Source organism: Chlorocebus sabaeus, chromosome 2 (genome assembly GCF_047675955.1).
Source record: "Chlorocebus sabaeus isolate Y175 chromosome 2, mChlSab1.0.hap1, whole genome shotgun sequence".
NCBI classification, from domain to species: domain Eukaryota; kingdom Metazoa; phylum Chordata; class Mammalia; order Primates; family Cercopithecidae; genus Chlorocebus; species Chlorocebus sabaeus.
The window spans coordinates 59,071,251-59,091,209 of NC_132905.1; the positions used below are offsets into that span (position 1 = coordinate 59,071,251).

General features: G+C 39.8%; 2 protein-coding genes across 6 annotated transcripts in view; both read left to right on the forward strand.

The window, feature by feature from the left end:
- The window catches only part of KIZ (kizuna centrosomal protein), a 130,289-nt gene that overhangs the window by 23,148 nt on the left and 87,182 nt on the right, over nucleotides 1-19,959 (forward strand). For all 5 annotated transcript variants that reach the window (XM_007961557.3, XM_007961517.3, XM_007961545.3 and 2 more), the window contains 2 exons: nucleotides 13,785-13,830; nucleotides 14,770-15,085. In XM_007961557.3, the coding sequence (XP_007959748.3) occupies nucleotides 13,785-13,830; nucleotides 14,770-15,085 (362 nt within the window). The remainder of the gene's footprint in view (nucleotides 1-13,784; nucleotides 13,831-14,769; nucleotides 15,086-19,959) is intronic.
- LOC140710180 (centrosomal protein kizuna-like) lies at nucleotides 13,836-14,750 on the forward strand (the record flags this gene model as incomplete). Its single annotated transcript, XM_073011417.1, has 1 exon — nucleotides 13,836-14,750. A coding segment is annotated over one exon (603 nt), but the record flags the coding sequence as incomplete, so codon positions are not given.

Genomic DNA, 19,959 nt, shown 5'->3' on the forward strand with positions numbered 1-19,959 from the left:
TCTACTAGAAGTAGAAGCAAACTGATTATACTCTATCAGGCCTGGATAGGTATGGAGGATCAGGGAATTTCATCACAGAGCTGAAGGTTTGTGGAGGAGCGTCACTTCCCCTGTGGTCACCCTCTCTGCAAGGATCAGGTGGAGAATAGTTACAAAGGTGTTATTACCACTTTTTAATACTGGTAGTAACAATGGGTAATAATCACTGCACTTTTACTTTGCCAGGTGCTGTATTAACACTTTGTATGTATCTTCTCAGCAACCCTGGAAGTAGAGGATATTGTTTCCCCCATTTTATAGTAATGCTCAGAAAAGTTAGTTAACTCGTCGAAAACTACACAATCAGGCAGAGGCAATATTCAAACCCAGACCATTGGACTTCAGCGTCCATGCTATTAACCACCTTGCAACAATGCCCTCTAAGGCAGTATGGGTAAAAGGTAGTATGGGTAGCTCTTCAAAAGTTGGAGAAATTCCTGGTGAAATAAAAACTTTAAGTACTACATTTTTACCTAGACTTGAGGGAGGAAATGGTCTTCCTTGGTGCTGTAGTATTTGAGCTGAATCAGGTGAGCCATGGCAAGCAGAGGACCTGCCCCCTAAACTGCCCATGTTTGCAATAAAAGAAGCATCCGTTTCTGTTGGCTTTGTTGGGCAGAAGAAATGCGTTACAGCTCAACTGAAGAAGAACTTGAAGGGAGAAAGCCTGCACAGACACAGGAGGTGGCTGTGTGCCTGGTATGCAGGGATGAGCTCTGCAGTGGCTTTAGCCACGGATCTGAGCATGTGTCCGCGGTACTCCCAGGAGTAGTGCCACTGCAGGAGAGGCACGTGACAGAGAAGACAACACTCCAGTATGAGATGATGGAAAGGGTTCTTCCATTCCAGATGAGATAGAATGCTGTTCCCAGGATCTGAGCACCATTCATGAGACCAAGGCAGCCACTGTAGGACCTGGCTCATCTCCAAGGAATAAAGGGAGCAGATACCTTGTGTAAGGGAAACTTTATTGAAATAAATATTGCAGCAAGGGGGAAAAGGAATCCTAAAACTATACTGAAGTGTCTCTAATGAAAGAGCAAGTGACTTGAATTGGAATCCTCTGGGAAGGACCCTAACACAAGGATTTGAGTGTAAGTAGTTCATTTGGGAGGTGGTCCCAGGAAGCACAGATAGAAAAGAGGGGAAGATGGCAGGGGGAAGGGAAAGTGGGCTGTAAGAGTGTGTGATTGAGTGGGTTATCACTCAGAGCACCTGGCGCTCAGTCCCACTGGGGAACCTTGGATGACTGTATAGGGCATGCCTCGGGGATATCCCATTCGCGGAGTAGGAAAGGGAGGTGTTTCCCCTCCAGGTCTGCCACTGCCAGAGTGCCGCGCCTGGCTCCTCTTCTGGTGCTACACAGCAGCTGAGAGAAACGTTCGGGCCAAGAGGCACAGGTGCTTACAGGAGGACACTGGGCAGGTACTGGGATGGTGAGGGCCCAGGGATATGGGCCCGCCCTCTCACACCTCTCACACCTGCTAACAGTGGGTGGAGGAGGTAGAGGCTATTCCTTAGAGTTCTCTGTGTAAGCCCGATTTCTTATCCTTACTAGCCCACAGTACTGCCTTCACCAGCAGCCCCCGTGAATCACTGCTCAACTATAAACAACACAAAAATCTCTCTAGAGGGGAGCTCTGAGCAGTTGCCTTCATGGGGAATGTGGCCCTCAGTTCTGCCATTCTCAAAGTTATGACTGTACTTGATTTAGACAGAGCCATGACAAGTCAAAAAGTAGTCTCTCTGTGTTCAGCTGGACCTTTTTATATTGATTTCTTATTTATATGTGTTTGTATTCAGAAAACAGAAGTCAACTCGAATTACACAAATTGTATTTCAAATCCTGGCCCTAAAACTACATCTGCAGACCTGCAGACGTTTTTTTCAGGAGAGGGTAGAACATGCTCTTCTCTCCCAGCTCACTCAACAGTAAGCTTCCACATGGCGGGGCCTGGCCCCTTCTTCCCTGCCGCACCACCTCACAGCACCCTGCACCTGGTGAGTGATGATGGCCTGCTCACCTGAAAGGAGGAAGAGGGGAGAGCTGCTCTCTGAGTAAAGGGTACTCCCCGTTTCGTGTGGTGTTCGAGGGCAGATGACATTTGGGCTCTGCACTCCTGCTTTTGGGGGTGCCTTTCAAGGACCTAGTGGGGAATGTGGCTCTGATGGACAGCTCCCCCATAGGTCTTTCAGGCACTGTTCTAAGGACTTTATATATATAGGCATATAGAAATACACATTGGTTACAGCAACCTTACAAAATAAAAACTATTTTAATACCCATTTTACAGATTAGGAAATGGGAGCTCAAATAAATTAAGTAACTTAATTTCTCAATCATATAGCTAGTAAGTGGGAGAGTGGTCTGGAGTCTTCATAAATACATCAGTCTGCTTTTCAGTTACTGGGAGAAAGGATTTACTTAGGAAAATAATGGGAGAGGGCCTTTTTTTTTAAGGGATTAGCTACTCTCATAGTCAAGAAGGAAAGAAAAACAGTATTTTTAAAACTTACCTTTTGTGGAGACATTTGGCTAGCCAGCTATCTTCCTTTGCTCTTCTCTGTGGTGGGATTCTGTGAAGTGTATTATGTGACAGAGGCTCTAACAAATGAGAAAATTATATTCACAGATACAGGTGCCTATCGTGTAGTGGAATGAGGGGGAAAAGAAAAAAAGTGGATGAGAAGGGGAAAAGAAACATAAGTCAATTTAACAAGAAGAGGATAAGTTTTGTGGGGAAACAGTGTTTCTTTTCTCCTTTTGATAGTGGAAAAAGGTTTATAGAAGCTCCACAGGAGAATGAGTATTGATTTCTTGTTCTTTAGAAGACTTTCCAAATTCATATACTTATCGTCCATGAAATACTGTATTATTAGAAAAAGATATACTTCTTGCAGTCTGAAAAAAAAAGTTAGTGCCTAGAACTTTCTTGGAAAAAATCTGGTGATAACAGTCATGATGAATACACACATATGCTCTGTCCCAGCAGTCCCACATTTGGTTATCTGTCCCCTAGAAAGAAAATCTTTAAAAAATGGCAAAAATATAGTCTGTATGTTGCAGCATTATTTGTAGTAGCAGAAATATGGAAGCAGCCTGAATGAGCAGCTGCAGAGGAGAGGCTGAGCTAGGGAGAGAGAGCACCCTCATGATCAAGTGCTCTGCATGTGGCACCCAGAATCCAGTGCATTCCTCATGATCTGGGCAGTGTCCAAGGAATATTACTAAGAGAGAAAAGCAGGTTGCGGCGAGTTGCTTACAACACGCTCTCACTTTGTACAAGTGGCCAAACCTTACCATCAAGCAATTAGTTGTCCTGGGCTTGAAGGAAGGTGTGAATAGGCATCCTAACTGGTTGGCTTCAGTTACCTCGTAGAGGGGAGTGAGAGGCAATGAGGCGGGGAAAATAAGTAACTTGTTCTTTACATCCCTTTGCCTTGTGTCTCCTTTCTATAATTTAATAATTGTAATACAATTTTTTAAATTAAACCTATGAAGAAGGGATGAGTAGGTGGTTAGTTCATTGTAGGAAGAAGGAGCCTGCTTGTGGTTGAGATTGTTCTGTTAATTGTGGGGGAGTGTTAATTGCTTACATCCTTACTCAAATCCCTCAGAATTATGGAAAGTGGAGGCGCCTTTCTATCCCTCTGATGTAGTTCTGCATAGTTCTTTTGTGAATGGGGATCTCTGAGAGAGTTTTATCCTGAGTTACCCTATTTGGGGATGGTGGGGTATATACAGGGGATATTGAATTGTATTATAACAAGAAAGGGCTGTTACCTTGACATTTTTAGGTACTTATTAAGCCTCTTAGGAAGTGTTACTTGAAAACTGTAACTTAACTTTATTACTTTGACCAAGACAGTTGCTTAGAGCTACAGATGTTGGAAGAGTGGTTCTCGGGTGTTCTGTTCGTTTTGTGGAAGTTACCTGCTGGCACTCTTTTGGAATGCCGAATTTCTCTTGAAGCTCATACTTGCTTTTCTCTTACTATTCCATTTACCCCACATACACTAGGTTTTATTTATCATATACAAGTTCTATTCAGGGTCTATTTTAGTGAGATCATATTTTGAGTTATTCAAAGTTAGAAATTAGGCACAGGCTTCAGATTCATTATTAGGGATTTTTATGTTTGTTTTAAAAAGCTGTGGTTTAGTAATGCAATTTGAGTTTGACTGACTCAGTTTTGAATATTGTAGCATAAAAGGTTTGCATTGGAGTCCTGGTATCTGGGTTTGAATCCTGGCTCTGTGAACATGGACAAGTTGCTTAACCTAGCTAAGTCCCATAAGAGTAGGGCTAATAATAATGGTTGTTTTGATAATATAAATCTCTTAGCTCCTGCTTGTCACCTCGTACATGCTTGATAAGTGTTCACTGCTCTTGATGCCACCGTCACCGCCATCATCACCATTGTTGTTTTCGATTAGGATAGCCTTACTTTGATCCTGGATTCTTGCCACTTATTTAAGAGAGTGAAGAGGTTGGTATGGAGGTAGGGAGACTACCTATGATTTGAAGAAATAGGAGATAATACCACTTGATGGTGACAACTCAAAGATTGATTTTATGTAAGATAATTTACAGAATACACCATTAAAGCCTAATTTAACAGATCATCTTAAAGTTTAGATAGTTCCAATAACTGTTGAATTTCATGGCCAGAGATGTCTCTTGGTGGCCTAAGTTGTGCGATTTTGGTGGTGACTACATATATCATGGTGGCAACATGTAAGAAGGTTTAAAAATCACAATGGCATAATGTATTAGTTTGCTAGGACTGCCATAACAAAATTCCACAAACTGGGTGGCTTAAACAACAGAAATGTATTTTTTGAAGTTCTGGAGGCTGGAAGTCCAAGATCAAGGTGCCAGCAGGGTTGCTTTCTGATGAGGCCTTTCTCCTTGAGTCATAGAAGGGGCCTTCTCACTGTGTCCTCATGTGCCCTTTTCTCTGTGTGCATGAACGGAGAGATCATTGGTATCTGTTCCTCTTCTTATAAGGACATCAATTCTATTGGATTAAGGTTCCACCATTATGACCCAATTTAACCTTTGTTACCTCCTTTAAGGCCCTGTCCTTTAAGCCACATTGGGGATTGGGGCTTCAACATATGAATTGGACACAATTCAGTGTGTGATATGTGTATCATGTAAAATATGTATAATAATTTTATAATAACAACCATATAAAATAATTTCTTCAGGATTGTTGCATGTAAATTATTGTTAATGGATTTTAAAAAATATTCTCAATGTGACTTAAGAACTTGCTTACGTAGAAATTAAAAACAATAATTGTACCATGTGAAAAGCTGAAAATTTGGTCTAACAGCTTCATTTCCATTCTGCATTTAACTTGCTGCTTCTTATTCCCTTGTCTGTGAAGATAATAAGAAGAAGAAAAAATAAAGATTTCCTTAGCATTTTGCAAAACATGAAGTATAACTTTTTTTTTCAAAGTATATTAGTGGTTAAGGTCTGCCTTTAAATACTGTAGTTCATACTGATTAATACATCATTACAATTCTAAACTTGTTGATATCTTCTTATGTTCACTCCTCTTTTTGTCCTAGTAAAGATGAATTCCTGATTTTTAAGTTATCTTCTGTTCACTAATAAATATTTTTGGTCATATTCATTTGCTTTGCTATTGCTTCCCACAACTCCCAACATTTTTTAAGACTGCAGATGAATAACTGTGACAAGAAAAGAAGAACTGAACTAAAATATTGGATTATAGATTTATCTCTAGCACTCACCTACACAAAGTAATAGGAAGGTGTGGAAAAGTTGGTCATTGTGTCAGATCCTTAAATACTGATACATGCTGCTGCTTTTGGCAATAACGGCTGTCTCTCAAAAACTTTTGAATTCCTAATATTATTCCTCTGTCAACAATAATGTGAAACATGGCATTCTCTTTTTGGCTTCCCTGGCTCAGAAACTGCTTTGAGAAGACACATAATAATGTTCATAATTTAAGATTAAAGAGTACTCTGTTTCCTGTTGCTAAGCTAGTAAAATGACAGACTTTTAAAAAAGAAAAGAGACATCTGGCTTAGAGCCTGATCTCAGCAAATGGGAAACCTGCAAGCCTACAGAAGCCCAGCTTGCATTTTAGTGGAGCCAGTATTTTACTTTGCAAGTATTGAGTTAGTTCAGATGCAACATTGCCTTATAGGGAGCAGCAATTAATTTTTGCAAGTTTCTCATTTTTTGTTATTAAAGTTTATGTAATTGCTGGTGGGAATGTAAAATGGTGCAAACACTTTGGAAAACAGTTTAGCAGTTCCTGAAAAAGTTAAACATATAGCTACCATACGAAGCAACAGTTTCATTCATAGCATAGCATTCAAGCATAGCAGCTTGCTGTGTACAAGATTGGACACAAAAAGTGGACAAAAGTTTATAGCAGCGTTATTCATAGTAGTCCAAAAGTGGACACAATTTACATGTTCTCATCCGATGAATGGATAAACAAAATACAGTATATCCTTAAAACACAATATTATTCAGCCATGAAAAGGAATAAAATACTGATAAATGCCACAGAATGGATAAACCTAGAAAACATTGTGCTAAGTGAAAGAAACCAATCAAAAAAGACAACATACTATATGATTCCACTTAAATATTAATAAAATGTGCAGAATAAGCAGATTTTTACAAACATAGTAGATTAGTGGCTGCTTAGGGCTGGGAACTGACTGGGGAGGATGGGGAGGTACAAAAAGGTGTGGGGCTTCTTGTTGGAGTGATGAAAAAATGTTCCAAAATTGATTGTGGTGATGGTCACACAACTCTCTGAATATACTAAAAGCCCACTGAATTGTATGCTTTTAAAAGGATAAGTTTCATGGTATGTGAATTATATCTCAGTAAAATGGTTTTCAAAAGTTTAAATCAAGTTGAATTTATTAAACCAAAAAAAAAGAAAAGAGAATAGCAATGTTAATATTCTTGACATAATTCCATATAAACATGTTTTGGTAAGTATCTTTTTCCTGTGTTTAGATTTATTTTATATAGGTATAAGCAGACTGAGTATGTAATTTTTAAAGTGTAAGCATTTTTGCTATGACATAGTCTTTATTTGCCTCATTTATATGACTTCATGACCTTTCCCTATTTTATAGTCATACAGATTGCTTCCAACTTTTTATGATTTTAAATAATGCTCTAAGTGAACTTGTTTGTCCACATAGCTGTTTTTTTCTGTTAGCTTTATTTCCTTATTATGATGGATTTCCATATAGAATTACTGAATCAAAGCAACAAGCATGGTTAGGACTCTTGATGCCAGATTCTTCCCTAAGAGGATTCTGCCCATTTATTCAGCCACCAACAGTGTGAGAGCTTCTATTTCACCTAACCTTCCTCAGTACTGGGGGGGGGGGGGTTATACTTTTTTAAAAATCATCTTTATTTTACAGTAATTTTAGAGTTGCAGGAAAGTTGCAGAGATAGTACAAAGTGTTCCGTTGGATCCCTCACCTAGTTGCCACCATTGTTACCATCTTACATTACCATGCTACACTTGTCAAATCTAGGAAACCAACACAGATGCGTTACTATTAACTAAGCTCTAGACTTGATTCAGATATTACCAGTTTTTCCATTAATGTCTTCTTTTTTTGTTGTTCCAGGACCCAATCCAGGATTGTTATAATTTAAATTTTTAAAAATTTAATGTTTATAGAATGGTGTTACATTGTTGTCAGTCTTAGACATAGGGTTATAATGGAGCTGAAAAAATTCCTATTGCCTGTAACTTAACATCGCAGTGTAATGCATTTCTGACATGTTTGTGGTGATGCTGATGTCAACAAGCCTACTGTGCTGCCAGTTGTATAAAAGTATAGCAGAAACAATTATGCGTAGTATATAATCCTTGATGATGATAATAATAAATGACTTTGTTACTGGCTTATTATTGGTCCAATTGACAAAATTGGATTATGGGTTGTGGAATAGAAAACAAGATTATATCAATGTTAAATTTTCTGATTCTGATCATGAACTTTGCTCAAGAACGAGCGTGTCCCTGTGCTTTTGGAAATGCTCACTGAAGTGCTTAGTGGTAAATAGGCAGGGTGTCCCAACTTACCCTCAAATGATTCAGAAAAAAATCGTATGCTTATATTTAAGTATACACACATGCAGAGACAAACACATATATGTAGAAGGAGAGAAAATAATAAATGGGATAAAATGTAAACATTTGGTAAATCTGGCTAAACACTGTTAGGGGAATGTTTTGTATTATTTTTGCAATGTTTCTGTAGGTGTAAGATTATATCAAAATAAAGTCACGCGTGTTGATGCACACCTGCAGGCCCAGCTACTTGGGAAACCGAGGCAGGAGGATCACTTGAGCCTAGGAGTTCGAGTCTACCCTGGGCAACATAGACCGCATCTCTATAAATAAAAAATATTGTTTAAATTATGTCAAAATAAAAAGTTACTGCTCCCTATGAATAATACTGGCAACAACTAGAAATAGCGCAGGAAGACAACCTTCCTATTGAGTTGAAGCAGATCCTCAAGTACATGTTGCCTTTTTTGGGCCCTTGGATGAATGATGCATTGTCCACAGACTTTTATTTTTACACATAATTAAGGGCCGCTTTTTTATAACTCCTAATTTGTTACAGGCCACTAACATGCCATGTACTTATTTATTAGTATATTACTAGAGTTTATTGAGGACCCAGATTTCAGTATCCCAAGAAGTCTGGCAATGCTTGGCAAAATTGCAAAACAGTTAATAACTACTTGCTATCACAGAAAGTGGTAAATGCTCCTCTTTTTGGGAAATAAACCTCTGCTAACAGTGTTGTCTCTTGAATTAGGTCCTTATTTTCACTTTCTGTAGTTCTGAAGCATTTACTATAATGACATCATGGTTCCCTGCTGCTTTCCTGACTCTGCAGATTACCAATCTGATTGCTGTTTCTCTCCAGTTCTTGGCTCTGGATTCGTTGTTCAGTTTTGCCTCTCTTAGGGGGTTGGAGACATTTGAGAATTACTAATTGAGTGCTGTAACTCAGGGGCACGTCCTTTGGCCCTCCTCAGGTGTCTTTCTCATATCTGAAATGTGCCTTCTTTTGTGCTTTGGCTTGGCCTTTAGCAGATCAAAAGAGGAAGGTGCTTAGGCCTGCCATGTCCTCCCTGTACTGGGTTAGTCATTGCTCTGGTGTTGGTGCATTAACACTTCATAAACTGATCTTGAAAATGAAAAATTAAAGCCTTCTCAGACTTCTAAGTCTGATCACTGATTTGCCTCATGTCTCCACCAAATGACTGCTATTGCACAGCCACTCGGAGGCCTCAGCCCTTTTAGCCCTGCTAAAGTCTCCGCAGTAGCCCATCCCTCAGAGCCATCTATTTACACAACTAGTTTTTTTAATAACAGGAAAAATGAAAGTAGTTGTTAGATTATGGTAGTGGTAATACATAATTTTTCCTGTTTTAAAATTTGTTTTTATTATATCAGTATAACATATATCAGCTTTTTTATTACAAAAGGAATAGAAGACACCGGTATATTACAAATACTATTCATATTGATGAATCAGAATGTTGATTAATATCATTTTGCTATTTAAACCATATGGTATAATGGAAAATTCTTTAAAATGACATAATGGCCTCTGTGGATGGTAAAATGACAATATTCTATAAGGCAGGCTTGACCCAGCAATTTCAGTTCTAGAAAAGTATCCTACTGATATACTTGCCTGTGTGCAGAGAGACATACACTCAGGGATAATCACTGCAGCATGATTTGGAGTGGAAGATGGTGGGAAACAAACCAATGTCCTTCAATAGCAGACTGTTTACATAAATTATGGTACATCTATAGAATAGGATAATATGCTGCTGTTAAAATTGACTGTAATAAAAACTATAATTATATAATGCAAAGTATGTCACCCTTTACGCACATACCTACTAGTGTATCAAAGTCCTTTCTGCAAGAAACTTAGAGTTGCTTTCTCTGGGGAGAACAGCTAGAGGACTAAAGGATCGTGGAGGTAGAACTTCCTTTTTCCTCTATACTTTTCTATCCTGCTGGATCTTCCTGTCCCTCCTCCCACTATGGGGAGAGATGGGAGAGATGTACTTTTCCTAATTTTTTTTGAGACATGGCCTCACTCTGTAGCCCAGGCTGGAGTGCAGTGGTGTGATCATAGCTCACTGCAGCTTTGACTTCCTGGGCCCAGGCAATTCTCCTGCCTCAGTCTCCAAGTAGCTGGGACCACAGGTGTGTGCCACCATGCCTAGCTAATTTTATACATATATATATATGGAGCTCGGCTCACTGCAACCTCTGCCTCCTGGGTTCAAGCGAAATCTCCTGCCTCAGCCCCCGGAGTAGCTGGGATTACAGGTGGCCAAATATTTTTTAATTAAAAAAATTTTTTTTAATTTTTTATTTTGTAGAGATGGAGTCTCACTATGTTGCCAAGGCTGGTCTCAAGTTCCTGGGCTCAAGCAATCCTCCCACCTCAGCCTCAGGGCCAGGAACTCTTCCTAATCTCTTCCTAGCTGCATAACTTAATTTCTTTTCTAAGGATTTTTTATTCATTTGTTCATTTTCTTTTTTTTGTGACAGCTTTATAGTTTTTATTAAGAGTTGTACAGCCATAATCACAATCAATGTGAGCATACTTTCATTCCAGAAAAAGAAACCCCATACCTGTTAGCAATCACTCTTTACCTCCCCTGATTCCTTCTACTCCCCACCACCCACCCCAGCCATTCAGTCCCCAGCCTGGGGCAAACAGTTAACTACTTCCTGTCTCTAAAAATTTGCCTATTCTGAACATTTTCTATAAATGAAATCTTACAGTATATGGTCTTTTGTGACTGGCTTCTCATTTAGCATGATATTTTTGAAGTTCATCCATGATGTAACAGGTATCAGTAATTCATTTCTTTTCGTGGCTGAAAATTATTCTCTTGTGTGAATATATTACATTTTATCTGGTCATCTAATGTTGGCCATTGGAGTTATCTCCACTTTTGGCTATCATAAATAATGTTGCTGTGCACATCCTTGTACAAGATTTTGTGTAGTCATACGTTTACATTCTCCATACCTCTGCCTAGATATGGAATTGCTGGTCAGATGATAACTCTGTTTAACTTTTTCAGGAGCTGCCAAACTCTTCTAAAGTGGCTGCACCGTTTTATATTCCCATCAGCAGTGTATGATTCTAGTTTTTCCATATCCTGGACAACACTTGTTATTGCCTGTTGTAGTGAATTCTTTTTTTTTTTTTCTTTCGAGACGGAGTCTCTCTCTGTCGCCCAGGCTGGAGTGCAGTGGCCGGATCTCAGCTCACTGCAAGCTCCGCCTCCAGGATTACGCCATTCTCCTGCCTCAGCCTCCCAAGTAGCTGGGACTACAGGCGCCCGCCACCTCGCCTGGCTAGTTTTTTGTATTTTTTAGTAGAGACGGGGTTTCACCTTGTTAGCCAGGATGGTCTCGATCTCCTGACCTCGTGATCCGCCCGTCTCTGCCTCCCAAAGTACTGGGATTACAGGCTTGAGCCACTGCGCCCGGCCGTAGTGAATTCTTATAATTTTATGTTGCCTCAGCAAACATTTTAAATCTAAGTTGAACCTTCTCATACCAGAAGCAGGACTGAGTCACCCCGACACAGTTGGCAGTTCCACCTTATTCCCCAGTTCCTCAGTGTGGTTGGTCCAGATATCTGCCTTACACAGCTGCTCTCTGGTGACCGCTTCCCTATGGGACAGCTGGATACAGCCTGCTTGACAGGCCCTTCTGACCTTCACATTCCCCATGGACCATATGCCACAGTGACCACCTCTCAGTCACTGGGTAACCTCCCAAAACTCATGCCTGCTTGCTTTAAACTCACCAGTTAAAACTCCCCATGCTGCCTTTGGGAAACCTGTTTGGATAACACCTGGGACCCATTAAAGACATTGGCTCATGTGTCCTTCCCCTCAAACCACTGCTTCCACCATGTGAGGACACGGGTCCCTTTTCTTTCTCTCTCTGCCTGCACTCCGTGACGTTTGTGTGCTGGCCTCCAGGTATGCCGTGTACTCTCCAGAACCTGTAAGTGATAATGTCTTTATTTCTATCTCATATTTCTCCTAGTTATTGGAGGGGTACTCTCCATCTTAAATATCCTAAATTAAAACGTCTATCTTTCTTAGTATAGCCATTGATATGGGCTGAATATTTGTGTCCCCACCACCCCCGGCACAATTCATGTATTGAAATTCTAGGCCGGGCGCGGTGGCTCAAGGCTGTAATCCGAGCACTTTGGGAGGCCGAGACGGGTGGATCACGAGGTCAGAAGATCGAGACTATCCTGTCTAACACGGTGAAACCCCGTCTCTACTAAAAAAAAAATACAAAAAACTAGCCGGGCAAGGTGGCGGGCGCCTGTAGTCCCAGCTACTCGGGAGGCTGAGGCAGGAGAATGGCGTGAACCCGGGAGGTGGAGTTTGCAGTGAGCTGAGATCCGGCCACTGCACTCCAGCCTGGGGGACAGAGCGAGAATCTCAAAAAAAAAAAAAGAAATTCTAATCCAGGTGTTGGTTTTTGAGGGTGAGGACTTTGGGAAGTGATTGAATCAAGGGGGCAGAGCCTTCGTGAGCACAACAGTTTCTTTATAAAAGAGGCCGGGGAAATTTGCTTGCCCCTTCCACCCTGCGAGCACACAGCAGAGAGATGCTGTCTGAGAGAAAGCAGTTCCTTACCAGACCCAGAGTCTACTGGCACCTGCCTCGATCTTGGACCAGCCTCCAGAACTATCAGAAACAAATTTCTGTTATTTATGCACTGTCTAGTTTGTGATATTTTGTTACAGCAGCGTGAACAGACCAAGACAGCCATCATAGTGGGTAAAGTGATATCTTACTGTGCTTTTGAATTATGTTTCCCTAATGAGTAACAATAGTATCATTTTATGTGTTTATTGGCCATTCATATATCTTCTTTGGAGAAATGTCTATCTAAATCCTTTTCCCAATTTTAAGGGCTATTTGTCTTTTTATTACGTAGTTATATGACTTCTTTATGTATTTTGGATACTAGACCCTTATCAAATACATAATTTATAATATTTTCTCCCATTGTGTGGGTTATGTTTTCACTTTCCTAATGATGTCTTTTCAAAGCATGTATTTCTTTTTTCAAAAACATATATTCTGTACTTTCTTTTTTTTTTTTTTTTTTTTGAGATGGAGTCTCCAGGCTGGAGTGCAGTGGCATGTCTCGGCTCACTGCAATCTCTGCTGCCCGGGTTCAAGTGATTCTCCTGCCTCGGCTTCCCAAACAGCTGGCATCACAGGCACCTGCCACCATGCCCGGCTAATTTTTGTATTTTTAGCAGAGACAGAGTTTTACCATGTCAGCCAGGCTGGTCTCGAACTCCTAACCTCAGGTGATCTGCCCACCTTAGCCTCCCAAAGTGCTGGGATTACAGGCGTGAGCCACCACACCTGGCCTACTTTCTTTATTGTGTTGGTTTTGTGAACTATCATTGTTATTAAAATTAAATTGTATGGACTTTACTGCTTTTTGCTCATTCATTATGTAGGAAGCCATGAGTTTAATAAAACGTGGTAGGTGCTGATATCAGTAATCATGCTTTGTTTGACCTCCTTTCATTTCTGGGGGAAAAAAAAAACCCACCTAATTGTTTATACACAATATGTTTAGCTCACATCTCTTTTGGTGTTGCAGGTTGCAGTGCAGGAGGGAATTAACTCAGGAACAGCCATGTCAAGAGGTTTGTATCAACCAGCAACAATCTTTATAGGCCTCCAAATGTCAGCCGTCTCAAGCATGGGAGATTTCAGTACAGAGCACAAATCTCCCCAACCCACAAAGAACTTTTCAATTCCTGACCCACATTCACACCGACAGAGAAGTAATGTGACAGACAGCTGTGTAGTACAAACTAGTAATGACACACAGTGCTTAAATAAGTCTGACAACATAGATGGAAAGGCATCTCTTCAGATTGGTGAGAAAACGCCAGTCACAGCCAGTATATTGTCTGAGGAGGAACAAACTCATTGCTTAGAGATAGGAAGTAACACACGTCATGGCAAGAGTAATTTATCTGAAGGCAAAATGTCTGCTGAACTCAATTCCCCGTTACAGGAAAGATTAAGTCCAGAGAACAGAACCACTGATTTAAAGTGTGACAGTTCCAGCAGATCAGAGGGATCAGAGGGAGAAATACTGACACGGGAACATATTGAAGTTGAGGAAAAAAGAGCCAGCCCGCCAGTCTCTCCGATATCAGTTTCAGAATACTGTGAATCTGAAAATAAGTGGTCTCAAGAGAAGCATTCTCCTTGGCAAGGTGTTTCAGGTGGGATGAGAGGCTGAGTTTGGTTGCTGAGTTTTCTGGGTGGTAGTGATCTTATGTAAGGACAAAATATACTCTCTAATTATCTCTCTTTGTCATAAAATAGTATCTTTGCCAACAAAATCCATTCTAACGAACTCTTAAAAATGTACATGCAAGTGAATTTGCTGATTTTTAAACCCGCTGTGATTTTTTTAAACATTTGAAAATACGTTTAAGCTTTTAAGTTCCGTAATGAATTGCGTGTGGGCTGCTTCTCCGTGTTTTTAACTGATGAGTGATTCTGCTGTGTGTTACCTTGCTTCCCCCTGAAGTCAGTGATTGGTAATCGATTCGTGTCCCCACTTGCAGATCATCTTGCTCACGGGGACCCAAAGTCACAAAAGCCCTTCAGAAAAAAGCAGGAAGAGGAGGAGGAGGAAAGTTGGAGCACCAGCAGTGACCTCACTGTTTCAATAAGTGAAGATGACCTATTTTTAAAGAGCCCAGAACCACAGCCAATTCCAGGCGGCAAGGTGGAGGGAGAAGATGGAATAGAGGCCTTAAAATTAATCCATGCTGAGCAAGAAAGAGATGCCCTATCCACTGAAAAAAATAATTGTATTTTGCAAACCCTAAGCTCTCCTGATTCAGAAAAGGAATCCTCCACTCACACACCAACTAGAGAGTAAGCCATTCAATTTTTTTTTCTACTGTTCTGTTTTTAATTGTAGACATTTCTAGAGACCATTCCACTGGGAATGTATTATTGAGCACTCAGCCATGAATGTGTAAATTCCTTAAGTCTCATAAGTAATCTTTTGGGCAAGACCTAATTTTCTTTCCGTCCTCCTTTCTTCTTTCCTTCCTCCCTTCCTTCTTTCTTTAACAGAAAAGCTTTAAACATTTGGATATAATTGAGTTATGGTGATTGCAGCTTGTAATTATATACACACAATCCCTGGTTAACGTAATAAGTCATTCCCCAACACCCTACTCTCCAGCCTTTCAGAAAATAAATCTGTTTTGAAGTTTTGGTAGCACAGAAGGTGACAGTTAAACTTACTAGGAATGCAGTATTAGAGTCTGAAAACTTTATGTCTAATTTATTTGCTTAATCCTTATATTCCTTGCCATAGTATCATTTTTGTCATCTGATTAAATATGAGTTAATAAGTTCTTCCAATTGTATATATAAGCCAGATTTCCTTTTTTGAATGTAAATAGGAAACATTGGAATCTCTAATGTTAAATGGGAACATCAGTGTTATACATTTTGAGAACTTACATTATCCAACTGATAAAAATTTATATATGCTTTTGTGCTACTGATTGGAGATGCTAGAAGAAAATGTTGTGGAAAGTTCTTGTGTATCTACTGTGTAGAAAACTTGTTAACTGTTGAAAACTGATTCTGTGCTGAAAAATGGCATTAATAACATCAAATCTCTTTTAGGAGTAGAAGGAACCTAAGTAAACAACCTAAGGTAGATCTCACCTTTTACAAATGAGGAAATGAAGGCCGGGGCAGAGTGGTGTCATATAGTTCTGCTGGATCTGCTGGGGCAGAACACCCCGCACCCTGTCTGCCTGAATGTCACACCACTGCCCCACCTCCAGAATTTTCTGTTACATGTAATGCTGGTCACCCTTTCATTTCCACAAAGCTGGCAGGAGTGAAAAGTCAAGTGGGCATTTTTGTATATGAGGACATATGTTCTCTTTTAGAACACCATTGTACCTTTTAATATATTGCCTCTTACCATTCATTGTCTAGTTATGGTGAAAAGTTTATTAATGGGCTTTAATTTATAGATTATATCCAAACTGATGTTCAGGAAATATTTATTAAGAGCATATCCAAGTAAAAGTTCTTGCACCAGGAATGGAAGAACCGACATGGTTCCTGTCTTTGAGAAATTTGATTTATTGGAGAGGCAAGCCAAATGGATTTTTCTAGTAATAATACTTTTATCAAAGGGACACAGGTAATGCATATTACATCATCAGAAACTTTATTACTGGAGATAGAATGTTATCTATCTCTAGTTTTGTGTTTGTGGGCTTATTTTTATGGCATGATGGACCAGTTAGTACTTTGGTAGGCTGACAAGGGGACTAATATACTTACCCAGGACTCAGTCTTTTTCTGAGGTGAAAAAAATTGGGTATGTGTATGGAATTCCTACTTAACATTTCTCTAAGAGTCAAGAATGTTCATTCTGTCTCCATTTGAAAGACTTTTTTTAAATGATCTTGGAGGCATAAAGTCAGGCTCCTTGGAGTTTTGGCATATAGTTTTCCAGTATTTATTGGAAAATATGGGCATGTAGGGAATTTTGAGTATTTTTCTTTTCTTTTTTTTTTTTTTTAAAATTTATTTATTATTATTAAACTTCAAGTTGTAGGGTACATGTGCACAACGTGCAGGTTTGCTACATATGTATACTTGTGCCATGTTGGTGTGCTGCACCCATCAACTCGTCATTTACATCAGGTATAACTCCCAATGCAATCCCTCCCCCCTCCCCCCTCCCCATGATAGGCCCCGGTGTGTGATGTTCCCCTTCCCGAGTCCAAGTGATCTCATTGTTCAGTTCCCGCCTATGAGTGAGAACATGCGGTGTTTGGTTTTCTGTTCTTGTGATAGTTTGCTAAGAATGATGGTTTCCAGCTGCATCCATGTCCCTACAAAGGACACAAACTCATCCTTTTTTATGGCTGCATAGTATTCCATGGTGTATATGTGCCACATTTTCTTAATCCAGTCTGTCACTGATGGACATTTGGGTTGATTCCAAGTCTTTGCTATTGTGAATAGTGCCACAATAAACATACGTGTGCATGTGTCTTTATAGCAGCATAATTTATAATCCTTTGGGTATATACCTAGTAATGGGATGGCTGGGTCATATGGTACATCTAGTTCTAGATCCTTGAGGAATCGCCATACTGATTTCCATAATGGTTGAACTAGTTTACAATCCCACCAACAGTGTAAAAGTGTTCCTATTTCTCCACATTCTCTCCAGCACCTGTTGTTTCCTGACTTTTGAATGATCGCCATTCTAACTGGTGTGAGATGGTATCTCATTGTGGTTTTGATTTGCATTTCTCTGATGGCCAGTGATGATGAGCATTTTTTCATGTGTCTGTTGGCTGTATGAATGTCTTCTTTTGAGAAATGTCTGTTCATATCCTTTGCCCACTTTTTGATGGGGTTGTTTGTTTTTTTCTTGCAAATTTGTTTGAGTTCTTTGTAGGTTCTGGATATTAGCCCTTTGTCAGATGAGTAGATTGCAAAAATTTTCTCCCATTCTGTAGGTTGCCTGTTCACTCTGATGGTAGTTTCTTTTGCTGTGCAGAAGCTCTTTAGTTTAATGAGATCCCATTTGTCAATTTTTGCTTTTGCTGCTGTTGCTTTTGGTGTTTTAGACATGAAGTCTTTGCCCATGCCTATGTCCTGAATGGTACTACCTAGGTTTTCCTCTAGGATTTTTATGGTATTAGGTCTAACATTTAAGTCTCTAATCCATCTTGAATTAATTTTCGTATAAGGAGTAAGGAAAGGATCCAGTTTCAGCTTTCTACTTATGGCTAGCCAATTTTCCCAGCACCATTTATTAAATAGGGAATCCTTTCCCCATTTCTTGTTTCTCTCAGGTTTGTCAAAGATCAGATGGCTGTAGATGTGTGGTATTATTTCTGAGGACTCTGTTCTGTTCCATTGGTCTATATCTCTGTTTTGGTACCAGTACCATGCTGTTTTGGTTACTGTAGCCTTGTAGTATAGTTTGAAGTCAGGTAGCGTGATGCCTCCAGCTTTGTTCTTTTGACTTAGGATTGTCTTGCAGATGCGGGCTCTTTTTTGGTTCCATATGAACTTTAAAGCAGTTTTTTCCAATTCTGTGAAGAAGCTCATTGGTAGCTTGATGGGGATGGCATTGAATCTATAAATTACCTTGGGCAGTATGGCCATTTTCACGATATTGATTCTTCCTATCCATGAGCATGGTATGTTCTTCCATTTGTTTGTGTCCTCTTTGATTTCACTGAGCAGTGGTTTGTAGTTCTCCTTGAAGAGGTCCTTTACATCCCTTGTAAGTTGGATTCCTAGGTATTTTATTCTCTTTGAAGCAATTGTGAATGGAAGTTCATTCCTGATTTGGCTCTCTGTTTGACTGTCACTGGTGTATAAGAATGCTTGTGATTTTTGCACATTAATTTTGTATCCTGAGACTTTGCTGAAGTTGCTTATCAGCTTAAGGAGATTTTGGGCTGAGACAATGGGGTTTTCTAAATATACAATCATGTCGTCTGCAAACAGGGACAATTTGACTTCTTCTTTTCCTAACTGAATCCCCTTGATTTCTTTCTCTTGCCTGATTGCCCTAGCCAGAACTTCCAACACTATGTTGAATAGGAGTGGTGAGAGAGGGCATCCCTGTCTTGTGCCAGTTTTCAAAGGGAATTTTTCCAGTTTTTGCCCATTCAGTATGATACTGGCTGTGGGTTTGTCATAAATAGCTCTTATGATTTTGAGGTACGTTCCATCAATACCGAATTTCTTGAGCGTTTTTAGCATGAAGGGCTGTTGAATTTTGTCAAAAGCCTTTTCTGCATCTATTGAGATAATGATGTGGTTCTTGTCTTTGGTTCTGTTTATATGCTGGATTATGTTTATTGATTTGCGAATGTTGAACCAGCCTTGCATCCCAGGGATGAAGCCCACTTGATCATGGTGGATAAGCTTTTTGATGTGCTGCTGAATCCGGTTTGCCAGTATTTTATTGAGGATTTTTGCATCGATGTTCATCAGGGATATTGGTCTAAAATTCTCTTTTTTTGTTGTGTCTCTGCCAGGCTTTGGTATCAGGATGATGTTGGCCTCATAAAATGAGTTAGGGAGGATTCCCTCTTTTTCTATTGATTGGAATAGTTTCAGAAGGAATGGTACCAGCTCCTCCTTGTACCTCTGGTAGAATTCAGCTGTGAATCCATCTGGTCCTGGACTTTTTTTGGTTGGTAGGCTATTAATTATTGCCTCAATTTCAGAGCCTACTATTGGTCTATTCAGGGATTCAACTTCTTCCTGGTTTAGTCTTGGAAGAGTGTAAGTGTCCAGGAAATTTGAGTATTTTTCTTAATAAAATGCCCCCAGAATGAAAATGTCAGTCAGCAGTGGTTGTTTTTGTGTCTGTATTATCAAATTTGAGCCTACTGATTTTCTGGGTAAAAATATTCTCCAGGAATAGGTCGAAGGTGGTTTTAAATGATGCTAGTTAACTCCCTGACATCACCACTGCATTTGAGGCCCCACATTTTGTTAATTTATTATTTAGTTGGAGCTCTTCTCCTTTGCTCTGAGGGTTAATTATTAGTCTGAGACATAGCATCATATTTATAGAGCTAACACTATAACCTCAACAGTTCAGTATTTCAGTTGACTTTAGGGTCTGTTGGGGGCCTGGAGAAAAATCACTTGAATGAATTTAATTAGCAAAGATGCATAAATGGGACAAAGGAGGACACACAGGAGCATATGATCTGGAATGTAGAATC